The 23,313-nt window shown below is 34.7% G+C and overlaps 1 protein-coding gene and 1 long non-coding RNA gene across 5 annotated transcripts in view; one reads left to right on the top strand and one right to left on the bottom strand.

Annotated features, from left to right (window-relative positions):
• The window catches only part of LOC148114911 (uncharacterized), a 63,189-nt gene that overhangs the window by 1,573 nt on the left and 38,303 nt on the right, over positions 1–23,313 (bottom strand). The window lies entirely within an intron of this gene.
• The window catches only part of ST18 (ST18 C2H2C-type zinc finger transcription factor), a 157,351-nt gene that overhangs the window by 107,785 nt on the left and 26,253 nt on the right, over positions 1–23,313 (top strand). For 3 of the 4 annotated variants that reach the window (XR_004593361.3, XM_034429747.3, XM_034429751.2), the window contains exons 7-11: positions 1,338–1,428; positions 2,970–3,074; positions 6,706–6,911; positions 8,636–8,847; positions 19,747–19,992. Coding sequence is in view for 3 of the 4 variants with exons in the window: in XM_034429747.3 (XP_034285638.2) it covers positions 1,338–1,428; positions 2,970–3,074; positions 6,706–6,911; positions 8,636–8,847; positions 19,747–19,992 (860 nt within the window). In the remaining variant the exon portion in view is untranslated. The remainder of the gene's footprint in view (positions 1–1,337; positions 1,429–2,969; positions 3,075–6,705; positions 6,912–8,635; positions 8,848–19,746; positions 19,993–23,313) is intronic. The other variant, XM_034429755.3, reaches the window with a different exon arrangement.

The following is a 23,313-nucleotide window of genomic DNA, read 5'->3' as shown; positions in this document are numbered from 1 at the left end:
AATTAAAGGGATATCTATTATGAATGAAGGTGACTATATGTGTCCCAGGATAATGTTTCAGGATCCAATCTGGGTTAATCACCGGGACCAGAAGTTTTGTCTTCTGAGTTTTTGGAGTCATGCTAGAGCCCATTCTCAGAGAACTACCACACACAGAACAGCCAAAAGTAAACAGAGTATAAGAATGGGCTCCAGCACAAGTTGGAATGCTCAGAAGACAAAACCTTTGGTTTCGACCAACTCAGATTGGGTCCTCCTGGATATCTATTATACTTGTCATTACTATCCTCTTCTTTTCTATGACCAGCAACAGATAACCTGATCCAAAATTAACCTATACCCCAAATTTATCTACTTAAATTTAAGTGTAATCCTATGGAGTTAATATTGAATTTGGTGATAAATGTGGTGATATTTATAGAAGTAAAATTGCTTTGCAATGATTGGAACTTAATGCTAGGAAAAATTTATTTTGGTTATATTTCCCATAGCTGTTTACAAAGTGCCTTAATTATATCTTTGAAACTTTGGATCATTTTATTTTATCAAGAATTACTGAAGTAAATTATGAAATACAAGCGGACGAAATGAACAAAAATAGTTTAGTAGCTTATACAGTTTGAGAGGATAATGCAGATATTATTTCACAGCTTGGAAGTCAGTTTGCCAGTAAAACAACCTTCTACCTTCCAATGCCCATTTGAGTTTAACTGTGTTAAATTCAATAGATAGATAGATCGATAGATCGATAAATCGATAGATAGATAGATAGATAGATAGATAGATAGATAGATAGATAGATAGATAGATAGATACTGTAGACAGACAGATAGACAGACAGACAGACATGATATATCTATATATCTCTATTGATAGATACTTATCAATCAATTTATCTATATCTATATCTATCTATCTATCTGTCATCAAATCTCAGATATAGGAACACTCAGATGATGAGGGCTTTTCAAGAGTGGACACAAATTTCTATTCTCTAAAAAAGATGGGCAACTATTTAACAAATGTCAGGTTTGTTATCTTGGGAGATTATATGGTGACTCAAACTCTTAAATTCTCTGCTTATTGTGAATTACATAATGTGTGAGATGGTTTCTTTTTTATTTATGTATATTCATCTATTAATTCATTCATTTAATCACCTTATATAGCTACCCATTTTGCAGCTGTGACTGGTCTTGATATTTTTGGGGGTTGAAACTTCACTAGTATAAATTTAAGGGTGTAAATCTCCAATTAATTGCCAACTTTGAACTATTCTGTAAAATTAGCATGGATTTCAGGATTTTTTGTTTGTTTGTTTTTTTCTTTTTATTTAGTCCTTGCCATGCATGAAAACGTTTTAAAGTGCCCCACTCCTGGATGTACAGGAAGAGGACATGTCAATAGCAACCGCAACACTCACAGAAGGTAATTCAATGGTCTTCCATTGGTGATAATCTAGTATCTTCAAGAAGGGTATGGTTTTTTAAAATATGTGTTGTTTCATATAAAGCAACAATGTAGGTAATCCTCAGTTAATGACCATTTGTTCAGCAACTATTTGAAGTTATTGTGACACTGAACAAGGATACTTATGGCAGGTCCTTGAAGTTATGTCTATTGCAGCATCCCCACAGTCATGTGATTAGGAGTTGGGCACTTGGCAACTCATAATTATAATGATCACACTGTCCTGCAGTCATATAATTGCCATTTGAGACCTTCACTGCTGGCTACTGACAAGAAAATTCATGGGAAAGCTATCAGGAGATCACAAATGGAGATCATGCAACATTGCACCTGACAACTGTGTGGGATTTTCCTAAAATCTGAAATGGGGGCTGTTGTAACTGTCATCATAAATCCACACAGTCACATGATGACCCTTTACAACCGCCTCACTTAGTAAGGAGTTCCTGGCCCAAGTATTGTAGATAACGAAGGACTATCAACATAACTTTTTAACTCCTACAAGAAAACATATGACACATATAATTAATCCTCCTGTTGAAAGCAATAAAAAAGATGAGTACATAATTGGAGAAATTATGTTATTTCATTTTTACAGTACTAAGAAATGTTAGAATTGAATCAAATACATTTATTTCTAAATCATAATCTATTGGCAGTTCTGCTTAAGAAAGCCAGGATGCCAATATAAATACATGCTACCCAATCTCAGATAATGTATGCCCTCCCCATCTTTTTGCTTTCAATTATGTACTTACTGCATATATATATACTTTATACAGGAATGTGGCATCTTCTTTTCATATGAAATACTAAGTGTAAACTGGATATTAAAACATCTAAAACCATAAAGAATTTAAAATGACTTACAAAGAACCATAAAGACTAATCAAGTGATCAATTCTACATAGTGAAAATGTCTGATTACATTCAAACTTGATATACTTTGGTGTACTGATTTACTCTTCTAAGAACTTATGATCCATTTATGATAGATCATAGTTTAATTTACCACATTAAAATCATTGATAAAGTTTACTTGGCTAATTTCCCAGAGGAAGAAAGAAACAAGTATTATATCACAAAATGTTCATGGTCAACTTTGCTACTAGAGAGGTCAAAGGACTTACAAGTCTAAAGAGATAATGATGTTATAGAAGTAATGAAATAATTGTGTTAGCAACATTCAGGTGGAAAGAATGGATAGCCTCCTAGTATGTAGGAGGCTATCCTAGTAGCCTCCAATGGGCATGGGAACTTAGCTGAATCAAATCATCAGTATAGGAGAGGAAGTTCTAGCAAGCATAATAGCTTGAGATAACAGTGAAAAGAAGATATAGTTAGATTTTAAAAGCTGTAATAGCAATTAACATGATAAGCAGAATAAAAAGAGCAACAAGCTGAATAATATTTTATTTTTGATGCAAAGTACATATTAGAAATCCTAATATCTCTGAGTATAAATTGTTAACAATTACTTTTGACAATCTTTTCAATAGTCTTTCTGGATGTCCAATTGCTGCAGCTGAGAAAATGGCAATGTCTCAGGAAAAAGGTCAACACGAATCACTCAAAACAGGGCAGTGCCATGATCAGATCCACAGGTAAAAGTTTTGAATTATATTTATAGTAAATGCATTCTGGAAAAAGACATTTATAACTCGTGTTATATTCATGCTATAGCTTGTAATGTTTTGAAATATTTTGAATTGGTAGTGCAGGTAAAAATTCACAGATATTAAGTTAATACATTATAAAATGTCATGTAAAAGGTGCAGATGAGACCTCATCGTTCATTATTACAGAAATAAACAATATAAAGTCCTAATGCATCCCCAATCCCCTGAGGATTTTGCTACTGAAATTCAAGGGCAATTTGGCTGATCTAAGCATCATAATAGCCATAGCACTTAGACTTATATACCACTTCATAGTGCTTTACCCTCTCTAAGCGGTTTATAGAGTCAGCATATTGCCCCAGCAATCTGGGTCCTCATTTTACCGACCTCAGAAGGATGGAAGGCTGACTCAACCTTGAGCTGGTCAGGATCGAACTGCTGGCAGTCGGCAGAGCCTGCAATACTGCATTCTAACTGGATTGCAAACATATGCGCCACCACATGTTTGCAATGTTTGCAATAACATTCATCATGTCTTCTCACCTGAAAGATCACCACAACCCACCAATTGACCATGGTTATTCTGTAGGGAAATTGAGACTTTGTTATCATTTCATTTATAAATCTATTCATTACAGGCAGTCCTCGACTTACAACCACAATTGAGCCTACAATTTATGTTGCTAAGTGAGAAATTTGTTAAGTGAGTTTTACCCCATTTTACGACTTTTTCTTGCCACATTTGTTAAGTGAATCACTGCAATTGTTAAATTAATAACACGGTTGTTAAGTGAATCTGGCTTCCCCATTGCATTTGCTTGTCAGAAGATTGCAAAAGATGGCCACATGACTGCAGGATATTGCAATCGTCATAAATATGAACCAGCTGTCAAGCATCCAAATGAAAATCAGGTGACCATGGGGATGCTGCAAAGGTCATAAGTGTGAAAAATGGTCGTAAGTCACGTTTTCAATGGTGTTATAACTTTGAATGGTCACTAAATGAACTGTTGTAAATGGAAGACTACATGTATTAACTCAAATTCATTATTTTTTTATTATTAGCTCATATTCACTAACCTATTTATATGCTGAATCCAGAACCAGGAATCTGGATTGTGGCATTAAGGATATACAATATTTAAAATTCTTATTTTATTACAAAAAAGGATAATAAAAATATATGATACATTAAAATGTATAAAGGGAGAAAAAAACCCCACTCTACTGTTTACACAGGGAAGACCTAGACTTACACAGAGGCGGCAACCTCTAATTTCAAAGGAAAGCCCTTCCAAAGAATATTTGCTATTGCTAAAGACTGGAATGTCTGGAAGATGACAATTCCCAGTTGAAATCAGCAGTAAGACCTCTCAAGAGGATTATAACAATTGTACAGATTTATTAAAGTGGTGATTTATTAAATTTATTAAGATTTATTAAAGCGGTGGCTCAGTGGCTAAGACACTGAGCTTGTCGATTGAAAGGTCAGCAATTCAGAGATTCGAATCCCTAGTGCCACGTAATGGGGTGAGCTCCCGTTACTTGTCCCAGCTTCTGCCAACCTAGCAGTTCGAAAGCACGTAAAAAATGCAAGTAGAAAAATAGGGACCATCTTTGGTGGGAAGGTATTTAGTCATGTAGGCCACATGACCGCGATGATGTCTTCGGACAGCACTGGCTCTTTGGCTTTGAAACGGAGATGAGCACTGTCCCTAGAGTCAGGAACAACTAGCACATATGTGCGAGGGGAACCTTTACCTTTACCTATTGAAGCAAAGATAGGCACATTGTGATTATGATTCCAAGTTGTTCTGAGCTTTATAAAGAAGTAAAGTCTCCCTGCAGTTGAGTTCACATCCACATCCATATCTTGCCATACCTTTCTTCCAGAATGCTACATATGACATCTCAGATTAGTCCATAACCCTGTGCTTTTGTGGTGATCTTCCATTCAAATACAAAGCTACCCTGCTTAGCTTTTTCAAAATCAGCCAAGGTCATTTAGGAGATGCCATCTGTTGTAACTCAGGGCATTATAAGCCAGTACTAATTGGCATGGTAGCTAATGGGTAGCCAGCACTGTAGCTTCAGCATATGAATACTATAAGTATGGCTAGGAGCCCATCCAGAAGACTAGCCACTCATCTGCATCTTCCAGGACAGAAACAAAGAAGTCCCACATACAGTTTATTTCAGAAATCCAAATGTGAGGTTACCTACCCTTGGACAGCAATTACCAGGCTATTCCTTTCTAGAAAAGGGACTGGTCTTTTCCAGAAGTATGGTGTTCTGACCCAGCTCCCCAAACCCGTCAAACCCTCTGACGTGAACTCAAAAGATTCCTTTATTATGAATGCTGGCAGCCCTGGCAAAAAGTTTATCTCGCAGGCTAACAAGTCCATCCACACGGTTGTCTGCCACATCTATTCATCTCCGCCCCTTGCCTTTTATCTCCAGAGCTAGGGTGAGGCCTCATTCACAGCAGTGGGTCTTCCTTCCCCAGGATCAGCCCATGACTTTCCACTGCTCTCCCCTTCACGCATCAGGCACTGGACCAAGCTGTTCCTCTTCTCCTTCATCACCAATCTCCAGACCTGGGGGCTCTCCATCTGAGGGTTGATGGATAGCCCAGGCTCCACCTCAGTCTCTATCTCTCTGCCAGCTCCATTCCCTCTTCTCTCAGAGCTTTCGTGTTGCCTTGTGGCTGACCCTGACTCCCATGCCTCCTCCTCCTCCTCCTCTAATTGGGCTGCTGGAGGGGCAGGTGGCCGACAGGCCACACATATGGACAGTTATGAAGGATTCAGAATGATAGATGGTGTGTAGAAAAAAAAACTCCCCGATGCTGGCAGTGCTAGAGTTGCCATCACCAACACTAAAAACAAATTCAAAAGAAACTTTGAAATTTCCTGAGGTCTTTCTTTTAGGTATCTGGTAAATGCCAGGTTGGTTCACAATGTAACTACTGTTTGGTCATGGACAAGAACTGACCAATACTGTATGCATTCATGAGGCCTAAGAGGGGAGGAATAAATTCAACTCAACTCTATCCTTCTAATTTCTCAGAGAAACACCAAACAAGGGTAGATGTGGAGCACTGTATTTAGGAAAAGACATAACAGATGAATCAGTCAAAGCTGGTATCAGGCATGCCTAAACCCAAAATCCACTAAATTTGTCTGCCTCAGCTGTGAGGAGTTTTATGGTGAGAAAGATAATTCTGTAGACCAGAGGTCTTCAAACTTGGCAGCTTTAAGACTTGTGGACTTCAACTCCCAGAATTCTGGGAGTTGAAGTCCACAAGTCTTAAAGCTGCCAAGTTTGAAGACCTCTGCTGTAGACTAATGTTTCTCAAGCTTGGCAGTTTTAAGCACGCTGGCTGGGGAATACTAGGAGTTGAAATCTGCACATCTTTATATATGTAAAAAAGGACCTTTAAGAAAATATATGAACAATATTAGTTTTTATGTCTTACTATTTTGTGTTTACTAGTTCTAAACAGTTAGTGCTAATCTGTATCTCTAACAAATTAGTCTGTTAGGTGTATCTCTGTAGGGGAATGAATCTAATAATAATTGTTATTATTCTGATATTTTATGTCTTCATTATGAAGGGCAAACTTGGTGAAACATTTTGAGTTATCTCAGTACAGCTGCCGATCTTCCCAAGCAATCCCTTCCTCCAGAACCACTTTTACAAGAGACCAAGAGAAATATGGGAAAGTACCTTTTGACTATGCTAGTTTTGATGCCCAAGTCTTTGGCAAATGCACAATGATGCCAACTATACAAGGACAAAAGCCCACACAATCCTTTGAATGTAAGTAAGGGACTGACAAAATTAAACTGTATTTTTTGTGTGTTTTATCTCCCAGGGTGTACATACCAAGCAAAACATGCAACTAGCACAGTTAAAAGCTTCATTATGGTAAAAATATCTAATTCCTTCTGAGAAATCATGGAGGCCTCTGCATATCTTGCTTGCATATCTTACAGTACATACACATTAACAGTGCTTGATGCTTTTAATATATATTTGGTATGCACATGTGTATGTGTACACACAAACACCCACCCACACATATACACACTGTATATACACACATACATACATACATACTTACTTAAATACATACATACATACATACATACTCATTCTTATGATCACAACTCTTGCAGATAGCAAACAATATATTATTTAGATAAGACTCATACCCCAAACGTGTATGCAATGCCCATTGATTAATGTAAAAAGGTGTAATTATACAAAACTGATGATCTCTTGCGGAAATGCTAGTGACATCTAAGTTACTAGAATTACACTGTTAAAATAAGACCTTGCCATTTTTATAAGGTCAGAGTGATTGCTCTGATGTTTGTATTGTGATCCACCTGTAATTCCTTTATCTGATGTACTGGTTGCTTATTGGTTGCTTTTTGCATTTGCCTATACAATTCGGTGGTTAAATTGTCCATCTATCCTTACCTCTTTGCTCAGTCCCCTTGCTAAAGAAGCTTCAGTGCAGCTTGCTTTAATAAATCTGTAGTTCAGGTGGTTCAAGAAAAAAACGAGATTGTTTTGAAATGAATGCAATTTTAGCTATCTCTAGAGAGAAGGTGAACATAATCCTCAAAGTATAAATTTTACGTCCTCTAAATTTAAAACCTTATTTTAAATCTATCAGAGTGGGAAGAATATTGTTCAGAACCTCTAATTAATTATGCTTCTGCCTTGAGTTTATCTACATAGTTCTTAAGAGTATCCAATGCTTTGGCAACATTATTTTCAGTGCATGATTGGGAGAATATACTGATAAACTATGAGTCATGTACATTTTGAAAACTCATGTTCTAGGGTATTATTAACTGGCAAATCCAGTTGATTCTTGACATACAGATAGACACAATATTGTGTTGTACCCCACGTGAATTGTCATCTTATAAATATCCACTTTAAGATTCTCCGTTAAAGGTACAATTATATAGGAACTTAACTGGCAGCACACTCAAACTGAATAACTGGAACTCAATTGCACTCTAAGTGAATGTGCACTTTTGCAGGAAAATGATAATACATCCCAAGAGATTTAATTCAAGAACCAAAATTAATGCTGCATAAAATGTTGAGTTGAAGCTAAACGTATATAAAATATCAATTAAACTTTTTTAAAGAGACAAAACTGTACCAAAAGGCAGGAATGTCCATAGGGGAGGGCTTCAGAATTTGCTAGATGGCAGGCATGTATCTCATAATCAAACTTCTATAAAGTTTCCTTCACATGGCATGAGAATATTTTAGGAAATGGATTTATAATGTTGTCCTCTACTGAATTTGGAAGTACCTGAACATTGATATGACAACACAGTCTAATGTTTTAAATCTTTTAATTTCTGAAACTTAAAAAAAACGTTGAGTTTTGTGTCAAGAGTAGCTTTTATTTCATATATTCTTTGTCTATTTTACTGTATGAACTGATTGCCTTTGTCCCTTTAATAGGAGGACAGTTGCATAGAACTACTTCTAATCAAATCTCTCTTCAACAGCAAAGCATTTTTCAAATCCAGGGAAATTTTCTAATCGGCAGCCTAGTGCTAGCGCCCACACACAGAGTCCTTGCCATGCCAGCTCTTATCGCTACGGTCAATGTAGTGAAGACACCCACATAGCAGCAGCTGCTGCAATTCTGAACCTTTCCACCCACTGTAGGGAAGCTACAGAGATCCTCTCCAGCAAACCACGGAGTCTGTCTGCCAAGGTAGGCAAGTCCAGAAACCTGGAGGGTGCATTAGCTACTGAACTGTGTGAATAAACTGTCTTTCATATTAATGATTGCATTCAATTGCTCCCCCTTCCTATCCCTGAAAAGAGCAACACCTTTCTGAATATTCCTTTGAAAAGTGACAGGACTATGTTCTGGAGAGTTGTCATAAATGGCTTCTACGTGGAAAAGAACTATGGAAGGACATGGTGCAAAAGTGATTTAAAAGAGGCTTCTTCCCACGTGAAATAAAGACTACTATAAAATTAATAGAAATGTTAAGAAATTCAAGTCTTGATAAATTGGAGATATATACAGGTTTTGATGAGATGGTGGTTGACGAAAATGTGTAGCTGTTAACTTTTAATTTTAATTAGGCTTTGTTTTCATTGATTATAAGGCAACAGTTTCATTGTTTTTGTTGTTTTGTTCCTTAATAAGATTGGATTCTCAACCAGTGTCTTCTCGATTTGCTGGACCTCAGCTTTGTTAAGGAATCCCAGAAATGTTTAACAATGCAGCCTTGCGAGTAGGCAAATTAGGTTGCATTAGTACCATTCATAACCAATATAGTAGCAAGAACATCATTGGAAATAGTGCTGGTAGTGTCTTGAACATTGAGGTGGTCTTGTAGAAAAGATGAACAGGCACAGATGTGTAGAATTAGTAGGTTAATTAAAAAAGTATTATACAGTGAGATTTCTTTGTGCTAGAAAAGATAAATTACTATTTCTCAGTCCTTGTACTAAACATTTTAGCCATAGTTCTCAGTCCTGCTATGTGAGCAGCCATTAATCTGGTGCCGGAAGATCTTCTTCAGGAAGATTGTTTCCTTCTGTCAAATATATCATTTTAATAGCATATCAAAATATGGAAAATCAATCGAAGCTCACAGACGTTCAACAAGAATATTCTACTTTGCCTTTTCCAACAACCAAAGCAGTCGAGAGTCTTATTTTCCAATTACACAGGCAATTTCTTTTTAAGGTACAGGATTTCTAACAAGTTTTATCTGGAGCCACAGTTCTATTTACTACCTTGGACCAAGAAAGTATTCTAGCACTAGCTATGGCAATCCCTACACTCATCCCCCTATGTGGAAAGAGGTCGATGTCAGAGGCAATATTAAACTGCTGCCCCCATCTTTGGCTGACCTTAGAAACAGACCGTTCAATCAATCAATCAATCAATCAATCAATCAATATATATATATATATATATATATATATATATATATATATGCTTTGCATTTGCCAAAGAAGGGAATGCGATTGAAACAACTAGTCACAATTGGCGCACAAAGTAAGGATAATGGGCGTACAAAAAAGTTTTAAATATTCAGTTAAAAAATATAAAGTGTTGTCCTCTGCCAGTTTTTTACTTTTGCCAAACTTCCAGCAGGGAAAAATGACAGCCTGGGCCAGAAGGGCCAATAAAATAGGTTTTTGGCCAAAGCAAAACAAAGCAAGGTTCAAAGAGATGGATTTGCCAGAATCAAAGATATTCTTTTTATTTTTTTAAAATAATGATCCCTTGTAGGGAAATTGAGATTTTAAACAGGATATTATACTGTACATTATGATATTTTTGTTGCTTATTTCTGAAAGAAAAAAGAATAACGTGATCCAAAACTTATTCTAAAACTGTATGGTTTTATTTTGGTGTGATAATCACTCTGATTTTCAATATTGTTTCTCCAAACAATATTTATAATTTATTTTTTAATTATGTGTATAACTTTCTCAGAAGGCATTGTTACTACATTTAAAAATAATATAAAGCAAGGAATCTAAAATTCTGTAGCTCCCTCTCCACTGAGCTGGGAATATTTTCTATGAAATAAAAAATGAATTTGTAAACTAGCTTTCCCCTCCAATCTCTTTGCAGAGAAAATGTTCTAATCAAACAGCCCGTAACTCATCAAAAGCATGATAAGAGGAAAATTCATCAATAGGCCACATACTTCTAACTTCAGTTTAGCAAAGAAAGAAACAGAGAGACAGACAGAGAAAGAACCAGGCAAAATTATTTAGATTATTTAACATGCTTTTTTATTGTATATTGTCTGTTCACCATCATCCAATAAAATATTACCTTTATGTGGAAAATTATATGGAGAAAAATGACTATCCACTTTCAGACTTAACCTCAAGAATGAGAATAAATTTAGTGAGGCTTATATTAATAATTTAGTTGTAAAGCTTTTACATTGTTGTATAATTAATTTCTAAATTGCTTTTAATGCACTTACAAATAAAGCATCTTTTGTTGAAAAAATATGTGTTTTGATTAACCTATCAAAACAATAAAATAAAACATTCTAAAGTTTAACTGAGATCTTTAATCTGTTTTTATAACAGCTATTTTAAGGGGTTTGTTTTTTTGTGTGTATTTCCATGTTAAGAAAGAATAGAAATGATCTATAATCAATCTGCATATTTATTTAAGAACACAGATCTCCATAACTTAGTTTTCTGTATGAAATGAAGCAAGGAAAAAATCAACACATAGTAGCAACATTAATCAAATACAACATATTTAAATGCATAGTTATGAATTCCTACAAAGAATTCTCTGGATCAATTTGAATAACCAAATAAATTAAACCAGATTGTGCTCAAAATCTTATATTTTCTATCACTACATGCAAAAGACAGGGCACTTTTCCAGTATTGTTTTTAATGATTCCAATACATTTAAATAACTACAAATGATCTAATATAAATATTTTATATTATAGGCACCACAGTATAATATGAGGTTGAATCACCTGTATTTATCCAGATTTATTTATTTATTATTTATTTATTTATCCAGGAAATTGGTTGTTTGTTTGAGTTAGAGAGTGTTCTGAAAATGATTTGGGAAATGGTGATGCTCTTAACTTTCCTTCTATTTAAATTCTTGGAAATATGCCTGTTGTGATATCACTTCTTGCCACAGTTTTCTCTGATTTTATCTCATACCTTGTGTAATTGCCATTCAAAGAAGGAGACGCATGCAGTATATTCTATCTTTATCTTTCTATGGTGGTTTGCCAAGAAATCTATTTAATGTTTGGGTGTTCCCCCCACAGGTTTAGACAGAGTGGCATATGTGTACTGTATCTTGAAAGAAAACACAACAGGAAAACAAACAGCATGAAATATTTAGCAGACAAGCATATCTGATGTGTCTCAATTATTCCTGGTGCTGAAAGTGGTGAATAGATAACAAAACAGAACCCAGGAATCTGGATTGTGGCATTAAGGATATATTTAAGTATAAATCAGGGATACCATTGCAGTCAATACATTTAAAGCTATTACACTGCAGTATAAATGCTAAGCAGAATAATTTATTTTAATTTTTTTGAAAACTAGTGCTTATTGCAGTTTGCTTTTTGATTATTATTTTTAATCCACAGATTTTTAATTAAATAGAATAGCATGAGACATTAGACCTTCACAGGCCCACTCAATGAATTTTGAGTAAATTTATTTGGTTAAATTTGTTTCATATTCTTAATTTCTTTTCCTCGTATTTTATTCTGTCCAATGGCAGGACTTCTTTGAGGTAGTATCTGTTCTATAGGTTCATCTCCTTTGTAATGCTTATTTCTTATAATTTAAATAGTTTAAGTAACAATTTTGGAAGTGGATTTCTATCCAGACAAATAAAGCCAACATTCCCATTCATCAGTTGGTGCAAACAAATTCATAAAATATTCTGAACTTTTGAACAGTAGGGTTAGGTCACAGTTATGAATGATCTGAAACTTTATGTAAAATAAGAAATCAAAATCCAGTCATTGACAAATATTTAACACTGATATAGCAATTGAATTTGGCTTAGCAATAAATCCGGATGAAATGATGAACAGTAATGGAATTTAAATGCTGAATGGTCAAACCATTAGGATGAAACTTACAAGTATCTGGCCATTTTACAGTTGGATAACATCAAGGATGGACGAGTTAAAATGTGATTAGTAAAAAATATAATTGAACAGTGGAAACACCATCAAAGCCATGAATTCCTGAGCCATACCTGTGATATGACACACACTACTGGAATTATGAACTACCCACAAGCTCATTTGGACAGTTTGGACTGAAAAAAACAAGAAACTGATGAGTATTCACTAAGTATACCATTCCTGTAATGATATTGATGAGTCACACTCATCCTGCATAAATGGAGGCAGAAGTTTATTTCAGATCAAACGAACTATCAAAGAAAAGCCTGCATTAGCTGATTATGTAAAAGATGGCCAAGAACAAGCATTGATGCAAGTTAAAAATTGTAATTTACTAAATATACAGGAAACAAACATGAACATTGAAATGTGTCTCAAACAAGAATAAAATACCAGCAAGGAGAAACATTCCATGGTCAATTTTACAAAAGATGAAGGAGAAAGTTGATAAAGATAAATCCTGGCAATGGTTTACACCGGAACATTAAAAAAGCAACTGAATGCTAAATTTTGACTGCTCAAGAGCAAGCTATTTGAATGAATGCAATTAAGGCCAAAACTGAAAAATCATCAAATGATTCAAAATGCAGATTGAGCAAAGATAAAGAAGAAACAGCAGATCATATATTCAGTTTGAGCAAGAAAATCACACTACATAATACAGTCGCCAGAAAACTTTTTTAGTCCCTATATTGTGAAACATGATGCACAAATAGAATAATGAATTCTTGGATTAGACATATTTTAAATGTAGTGTTACAAGACACATTTCTGCAGGAGTTTGTATTGGAAAAACATAGTTTTCGCCAATAATAGTCTGAAATGTGATATGACCATTGGCTCAGATTATTTTAAAAGAAATAGACAGCATGTAACTCAATGACTGGAAATTATTACTACCCAAGAAGAATCTCCATATTCGTTGCATCATATCTCTAGTACTTTATTTCTGATGGAAAGAAGCAAAAATATTGCTGATGAAATGCAACTGCTGATAGTACAAAGCAAGAAATTGATTCTGCTTGATTCCTCTTGTAAATTTTGTTGAAACTTCAGAAGCTCACTGTGGAAATAGGATACCAGACTAGGCAAGTCCTTGATAATTTAGCATAATTCTTATGTGTGCCATGAGATTTGTGTTCCATACTGAGATTATAGGATTGAGTAGGTTTAAGAATATTCATGATCTTTTAGATTATCAGCAGCATTAGTATTGGGATCCCCAGATATTATTCTCTGTAATTCCCATCATACCATGTCTAATATTTAAGGATGATGGGGATTGTAAACCAGTAATAACTGATGTGTCTTAAACTTGGTAACCACTGCTGCAGTTAATCTTCCTTATTCCAAACATGTTGTGGTTCAGCTGTTTTAGGACTATATGACTTCAGACTAAAATTCAGGTAACATTCTTAACCAGATCAGGTAAAGCTAGCTGACACATTTGCACAATTTACTAAGTAGCTTAGTTAGTGTTAACTTTAGGCAGACATTTTTGCTTGCTTGTTTCTTTATTTGTTTGTGACCACAATGCTGGTTTGGAAATTCTGGGAGTTGAAATCCACAAATTTTAAAGTTGCCAAGGTTGAGAAACTGTTATATATATTATAGATTTTTTTCAATTCTATTTTTATATTATTAAAAAAAAAAAAGTTAAAATATAAAATACAAAACTATTTTTTTAAAAAAAAAAACTAAGAAAAAAATCACAAAACAGACATTTAAAAAGTGCATTAAAAAGGAAAAACACTAATACATGTGCACATATTATCCCCTCTAGTTGAATACTGATTAATATGTTACAACAATATTACCAGTAGCTTCCCACCCCTTGAGAAACAGCTCCCCTAATTTTTAAACTACTGAGTCTATTTACAAGTTATTAACCTATCATCTATATACTATATTAGTGACATAATAGTTAACAAGAACAATAGTAATAAAAAAGGCAAGGTTAAGGTTTCAAAGCCCTCTGTTAACAAACTGTTATTGTAATCAACATAGAGAACATTTACTATGGCATTTTATCAATCCCAAATCATCCCAAAAGATAACAATGATTCCTCCTGGATCAAATTTCCACATTTGTTTCTTAATACCATCTCTTATCGATGATTTATATTATAGTCTAATATGTTAAACAAGGTGAAGTACAGTATGTTGTGTGAATGCAGCCAATACATAGAACCACTTGCCTGTTCTATAAACCTTCCTGCCTATCAAATCCTAATATGAAAGAGAAATATCTTTGCCTAGCCATTTTCCTGAGTTGTTGATTTTCTATGCAACCAATTTATTGGCTGGGGAGAAATCAAAGAGTTACCCCATGTGTATTTTTTTCCCAAAATTTATCTTCCGGAGCTATCTAAGCACATCTTGGATATTTTGGCAAGATGAAAATTAAAAACTACTTCTTTGAATAAGTGTCCATCCTCTTCTAGTAATATATGTTTAAAATGATTAAAAGATTAATTCATGAAACAGAAAGGTGAATTCCATAGTAATATTCCTTTAGCATTTACTATGACTGTAGAAAATGTTAGATGAAAAGTATCATATAATAAATAGTCAAGATGTAAAATGCGGTCCATTCTTTTTCAAACCCAAGACTCATTTCTCCATTTGATCATTGTGTTCAACAGTGAGCTCACGTATATGTCAAGTACCCTTTTATTTTTTTTGCAAATGCACAACCTTCTGATCATAATTGAATTTGTGTTCACCAATGTTTACACATCAGAAGAAACCCTAGCTACTTTATTAATTTTATTTATTTGAAAAGATTTATATGGCCACCCATATTTTGGCACGCCACTCTGGCAGTTAACAATAATGATAAAAACACAAGCAATAAAATGTTAAATGTTAAAAAAAGAAAAAAATCAAGAATGTTCACATCTCTGGGTATGAATTGCCTTCCAACCAGACCTTTTTAGTTCAGTTAAATACGGCTTGGTTCCCAATCGTCAGATGTGTTTCCTAACATATTTGGATTTGTCTTTTAATTTGAGAAGACTTTGACTGTTTTATGGAATTTGTTTGCTGTTGTCTCTGCTTTCCCTATAGCTGGTATTTTATTTAGTGACAGAAAATCTGCACTATTTATGGTTTTTTTTTTCACCATAAAACTACTGCAGCCCTATCACATGGCATCTTCTCCTAAGCCATCTGTCACAGAGGTCTGGCATTTTATGTGAATGTTGGTCAGGCAGACTTAACCCAAGTTTTTTTATTATGAAAAATGTTTGCAACTACAATATTTAGCATTTTACTTTACAGTGGTTATTAAACTTGATTACTTGTAGCTCCGTTTCATGGCTGCACTTATATATCAACTATGAAGCCAAAAAAACACAAGGGTAATTATGGCAATGCAGTCAGGCCCTGGAAAGTTCAGCTGGCAATGATACAGTTAATATCTTGGATTTTTGTAAGTAAGGGTTATTAATGCTGATATAAAACTGTATTTGATTTTATACAGATGGCATAAGATGTGGTTACTAAGTTATTATCCGGGATAAGCTGTACTGGCAAATTCAGGGCTTAAAACTATCACAGGAGATTAAATTATTTGCTAAAAAGGGACAGAAAGATATAGTGAAAGCATCTTAGCATGAACATATTATAAGTATATTTACTTTCCATAAATATAATGAAGTATATCTCTCTTAAAATGAGGGATTAAAATGTGATTGTTGTCATAGAAGAGTTTCTCATTTGTACACAGTGAAGTAATTGGCCCAATTGTTTTCAGCTTTTTCCAAGGAAAGCAAGAGAGCTGATATTTCTAAAACCTTACACAAGTATCATGAAAACTTTATATTTTCTGGATTATTTACTAACAATACGATATATGATCAACATACTCTAAAAAAGATTGATATTTTAGCAGCTATGCCAAAATAGTTTATTCTTTTGTAACTTTTTTCAGGATTTATTCTGTTTGGTTGCCTTTGTCTTTTTCTCAGTAACCAACATATTGAATTGGTGGCCAACCATGTACTGTATGGTGGAGCAACGAATCATACATAAGATACATTTGTCAGTCAGGATTTATAATAAAACTTTTTATACGAACAATTCCAGAATGTTCTAGTCACTAAAGCAGTAGTTGATCAGATTAGGCAACATGTGGTTTACAGGTTAAGGAAGATAACCAGCAAACAGCCAGCTAATCATACCAGAAGTAGTTTCACATATTTATTTATTTAGCATATGGCATATCATACATGGACTTGCAATATATATTAACATTTCACCTAGATTAAAAAAACAAAATATTTGATTCAGAAAACAAAATATGAATGTTAAAAAGATCTATATTCAGATACCAAAGTCTAGGTCAACTTACCATTCAAGCACAGCATCATTTAAATGAAGAAAAAAACCCAGATATTAGACTGGTATATGCTCTGTATTTTTTACCTCACTTCCTGTCCTTTCCTACTACCTAGGAGAAATTCAGGCTAACTCAGTAAAAGAGTTTAGCATTGGATTCTGTCAAAAGCTGAGCGTCAAGGTTTATTGAGATAATTTGAGATAAATTGTGAAGTACATGAGGTAGAATGTATCCATCTACCCTGCTTGCTCTCAATTAAAACATCCTCACAATGCATTTTGCCAATTTGTTGTTCCAAATTTATATCCAGGTTGTGCTGGGAGGGGAAACAAAAATTACACTGAATGACTGACAGGGCTTCCTCTTGAGATCAGACTAGCCTTACAATATCTTTGGAGGGTTGCAGACACTTTAGAAGGATATGTTTTGTCATTTGCTTTACTTGTTATTTCCTGTTGCAGGGTGATATTTCATGAGCTAATTTAGATGTTTATTTGATATTTTATTGAAAAGATTAGTGAGGAAATTTTTATATATTGCTCTACTCCCAATATAACATATTTGCGGAGGACATCATCATCATTTCTTTCCAACATCCCTTCCCTTTAAGTTAAAGCCCTTAAATTGACCTCAAATTCCTTCAACCTACCTGTGTAAAATTTGCTAGGAATATTATTTTCAATGAAAGCCAATTTTACTATAAATGTGATATTATGACTCAGAATATAAATGCTACCAATTTTTTCTTAAAATATAACAATATAAGGCATTGTAGCTCAAAAATCTTTGCAAAGATTTTTATGAAAGTGGAAATTTCTTATAACTTTCTTATAAACTTTTTATCTAACTTTCCTGAAAATGTTATTACTGTTTTGGTATACTATATGTTTCTAATACTAGATTATGGGATGGTTGATTTTTGTTTTTCCTGAATAAATTTTGGATCCAGGAAGTAAGCATAATAATCCAGCCCGCTGAATGGGTTTAATAATTTCTGAGTACCATAGTAACTAAACCATTTTCAGTTTGTTTTTTTAATTTGATTTATATGCCACCCTTCTCCGGAGACTCAGGGCGGCTTACAATGCGTTAAGCAATAGCCTTCATACTTTTGTATATTTATACAAAATCAGCTTATTGCCCCCACAAACTGGATCCTCATTTTACCTACCTTAGAAAGGATGGAAGGCTGAGTCAACCTTGAGCCTTGATGAGATTCAAACTTACAGTAATTGCAGACAGCTGGTGTTAATTACAATGCTTTTAGTCTGCTGAGCCACCAGGCCCTTTTGCAATATTATATAAAGGAAATATATAAAGCAAAAGCACTGTTCCATTTATCATTCATCCATCTTTAAACAAAAGTTATCTCTCTACTGGAATCCCCTTTCTCAACTCTACAACTTTATACTTTGTATTTTAATTGTATTGTATTGAGTTTGTTTTGTCATAGAATTAATAGTTGTTTTCCACATTCTGATTGTTTTGTTCTTTTTGAATTAATTTATTAAAAGCTATTTTAGTTCTTAGTGCCAAAATCTATTAAAATACGTTGGCAATTGCATTTCTCCTGAATTTTGGTAGCATAGTTCCAGGGGCTACCTTGGCTACAAAATTAAACAGGAATGAGAGTTCATTTGCTATAGGTTGAGTACCCCTGAATTAGAGAATATACTGAAATTCCCCATTCTTCCTCTGTAGGAAAGGATGCTGAAATTAAATGCAAACCTAGCCGGTTTGGTATATAGGGTTGCCTCAAACCTGGAAATGTATTATATTTTAACTCCCCCAAATCCTCAGTCAATAGGGCAGTAAGGGAATTGTGGGATGTAGTTCATACATCTGGGGAAGCATCAGATTAAAAATTGAACCTATGTAGGTCAAAACCTTTCAATAGTTCAGTTAAGATACTTTTGTAGATACCAAACATGCATAGAGTATCATAAGGAAAAATACACATAATTTGGCCATAATGCAAGCTACAGATCAACAAGAATAATTTATATCTCATTTTGTTCTTCATAATTTCCAATGAGATATTATATTTAAGAGAGGGATACCACCCACATTTATTAAAATAATCCTTTAACATGATCTTATAATTCAGAGTGCACTTTAGATCAAGTGAGATTGTAGCTCCTATGTAAAGGACAAATGTTTTTGTGTTTCTTTACTCTCCTCTGATGCAAATGTACTGTGTCTAGTGTATGGGGGAAGGAAAGAATACAAGAATAAGATTGATAAGTAATAAATTTATGCTCTGATCCAAAAGCGATCATAATTCTTTGCAAATAAAATGGGCAAGATTTAAATTTTAAAAACATCCTCCGATTTAGTATATATAGTTTATATTTAGGAAGCCTTTTTTCCAATTCTGCTTGCAATACGTAAGTGTTCAAACACAGAAAGAGCATTATTGAAGTATCACTTAAGTCTGCCTAAGAATTAAATATTAATGGGTGTAAACGGTAAAGCTGGTTTTAGATTTAGATATATTTAAATAATAGGAGGCATTTTCACTTATCCCTTAAAAGCTCCGCATGTCTTAGGGTGCCTCTGCAAACAGCTCTTTAAACATTTCTCTCTTATGTTTCAGGCAACTGAAATAGAAGTAGATGAAAATGGCACTTTGGATCTGAGCATGAAAAAGAACCGAAGTCAAGAAAATATTACTTCTCTAAGTTCCTTCAGTGCCAATGTCCCCACTCCTTCCTCCTCTCCCTTCAAAACAGGCAGCATTCTGGTCAATGCCACTTTCTACCAAGCTTTGAATGAAAAAGAAGGTTGGGATACACCAATCAATTATAGCAAGAGCCAGGGCAAAAAAGAGGAAGAGAAAGAGGTATTTTGTTTTATTTTACTTGATAATACCCAGGGGTGATGGGAATCATCTCTAATTTTAGGCTGTTTATTTCCCAATGCATAACTTGAGTCAATGACAGATACTGCTGCACCCCTAAATATAAATAAGAAACAAATGCAATTCATTTGTTGGTTTATTGTCTTAAGGACTGATCAAGGTTATTTCTGCCTACCCGATGCTGGCAGAAAGAGGTATTTAGAATGATCTGCCCTTTAATTGTTATGTTCATTTCTGAAAGTGTGGTGGTATTCCTAGCATTAGGCTGCCATTTTTTTATGAGAATGAAAATAAAACATTCAACCCTCTACACATATCTGTACTTTAAGAATATTGCTCATAGTGACCATGACTGATAGGGTTGCAGTTTAGCAACATCTGAATGACCAGCTCAATAAGTTCTTTAACCCTATTTTAGGAAGGCAGATATGCATTTTTAAATATTTTCCAGCAGGAGGAGGCCATGTCTAAATTTTAGAGAGCATGTTGTGAGTTTCCTTAAAATGGCTGCAACAGGATAATTTGTTCATCCACACAAACACACAAATACTGTACACATAAAGGGAGATGCTTCTTGTCACTAATTTAGTCATGCTAGGACACTCCCTGCATATTTTTTAAAGTAGATGAACATGCTTCCAAACAAAGCAGACATCCTCTATTTTATTTTCCAATAATTTTTATGACTCCTTTGTAGAACCTAATAGCATTTTTGTACAGACAGATTAATGCCTTAGGCTGGTGTTCTGCTTTGCAGCATGTTAAACCTCTGATTAATTTTGTTCTTAAAAGCTAGGTCTAAAAATGCTCCTGATCAGTCTCAAGGAAGACATTTATGGCTTCTGTTCTTGTTGCTTTCTATCTTGTTGGTATTCATCATATAGAAGCCAAAACCCATCTAGGTCTAATATTTATTATATTTAAGCCTTTGACTTTAAGCGATACTGTGTAACAGGATAATAATCTTCAAATAGAGACTTGACCAACCCTAAGTCAAATAAAATAGAGGGACAATTAAGGTAGAAAGAGGTATGCAGATCAAAGATATTAGAAGTCCATCTACTGTTCTCTATTATCTATATTTTCAGCCCAGTTTTGATCCTGGGATTATACCCAGGTTTGGTGTAGGGAGTTGAATCAGACAGGAATACAATACATACATGAGGATTCAATATTGCTTGGCTGTGTATTTCTTTGAATTTGAAACCTCAATTGCCAGAAACATATAAATCATATAGAAATTGGCTCTCGGACAGTGATCATCAAAGAAATCAATCAAGCACTTAAAACATAAACCATAACTCATTTGCTCCTCTGTATTCTTCATCAAGGCATTCACAAAATATCAACATGCATATCAGTATAGTGCATCAATTTGGTTTACAATAGAAGCTGAACAGGAAACAAAAATGCAGCTGTGGGCTGATACTCTCCCTTACATAAATAAGACAAATATTTACATAAAGGGAATCATCATTTGAAACAGATACTGTACTAAATTATAATTTAAAACCTGATGATTTCCTTGATTTTTGTTATGCCCTTTTCATTTATATGTTTATTGACTGTTGATAGTACATTTCTTGTTTGTTTTCTCCCTTCCCCCAACTTTTTGCCCATGTTTTCTATACGAATATTGTTGCCAGAATTAAGCAAAGTAGAGTATTATTTAGACTTGCTCTTATGATGAATAATCAGCATCAGATTCTTATAATGCGAGTTGAATGACACTTAGATAAATTAACAGGAATCAGCACTGTTTATTCAGATTTATCTTTGTGTACAACATAAGAACAACGCATGTATAATGACTGCCAGGTGGAGACCATATTAATTACATGAAAATTAGTGTAGAAAGTGGGAGATTTATTTCCATGTCATTGCAATCTTTCATTGCAAAGAAGGATCACAGTTGTGTAGGAAGAGCCATCACCCCAATCTCTGGCTTTCTGCAGTTAAACAGCTGCTTTAAAGCTTTACAATAAAGCATTCTGTGTTTTACTTCAATAAAACACATAAGAAGAAAATGGTACAATTTGAACAACCGATAGAAGAGAATATTTGTAGCTCAGGGTTGAACTGTGGGGTCTTTGGTGCTTCCTGAGCTTGGTAGTTATCTTGCAGACATTTCATTACCAAACTAGGTAATATCATCTGAAAGAAAACCACCAAGCTCAAAGACCACCAATTTTATGAATCAAACAGAACATATCTGAATACATCAAACTTGAATGGAACCATTAGTTGAAAGAAACTTATCAAGGAATTATACTCTGAGCATGTTGTCAATTTAAAAGCTATGTTGATTATTTTGTATCAATGATTTTTTATTAAAAAAACAAAAGAAGATGCAATATTTTCATAATATTTTTGATTGTTAGCAGTGCAGCTATCTGTCTGGAAGTATTCTTGCTCTTACATCAATAAAACCACTCTTACAAAGCAACTTTATTTTATTTTATTATTTTATTTTATTATTATTTGTCTTCTTACCAGAAGAGTATGCTAATTACAAGAATAAGTTATTTTCCTTCTTATTTATTTATTTATTTGATTTGATTTGATTTGATTTATATGCCACCCTATCTTCGTAGGACTCAGGGTGGCTCACAACAATAAAATATCCGAATAAAAGCGTGTTAAAATACATGTTAACCCCCCCAGTCCAGGCTGAACAACCATGTCTTTAAGTCGTGGCGAAAGGTGCGGAGGTCAGGGGCCAACCGGAGCCCCAGAGGAAGTTGGTTACAGAGGGTGGAAGCACCCACAGAGAAAGCTCTGCCTCTAGGGGTCACCAGTCGACACTGTCTAGCCGATGGCACCCTGAGTAGGCCCTCTCTGTGAGAACGCACCTGGCGATGGGGAGCTGTTGCTGGTTGCAGATGGTCCGACAAATATCCTGGACCTAAGCCATGTAGGACTTTATAAGTCATCACCAGCACCTTGAATCTCACCCAGAGGCAACTGGCAACAAATGCAAGTCACACAGGAAAGGTGTAACATGGGCGTATCGGGAACCACCCATCACGACCCGCGTGGCTACATTCTGTACCAGCTGAAGCCTCCGGGTGGTCCTCAAGGGCAGCCCTAGGTAGAGAGTGTTGCAGTAGTCAATACGGGAGGTGACTAGCGCATGAGTATCTTCTTGAAGGAGATGAAAGACTAGAGGGCAATCTTTTTCTTTAAGACTCCTCTGGGAAAATACAAGTGTTATATAAGAACATTCTTCATGATATTAGCCAGCAGAATAATATTTCAAGGAGAACCAGGCAGATGCAGGTGTCTAGGAGCAAAAGAAAGAAG

This window comes from Pantherophis guttatus, chromosome 3 (assembly GCF_059756535.1).
Source record: "Pantherophis guttatus breed Tessera chromosome 3, ASM5975653v1, whole genome shotgun sequence".
NCBI classification, from domain to species: domain Eukaryota; kingdom Metazoa; phylum Chordata; class Lepidosauria; order Squamata; family Colubridae; genus Pantherophis; species Pantherophis guttatus.
This window is presented reverse-complemented; position numbering and strand designations above follow the sequence as displayed.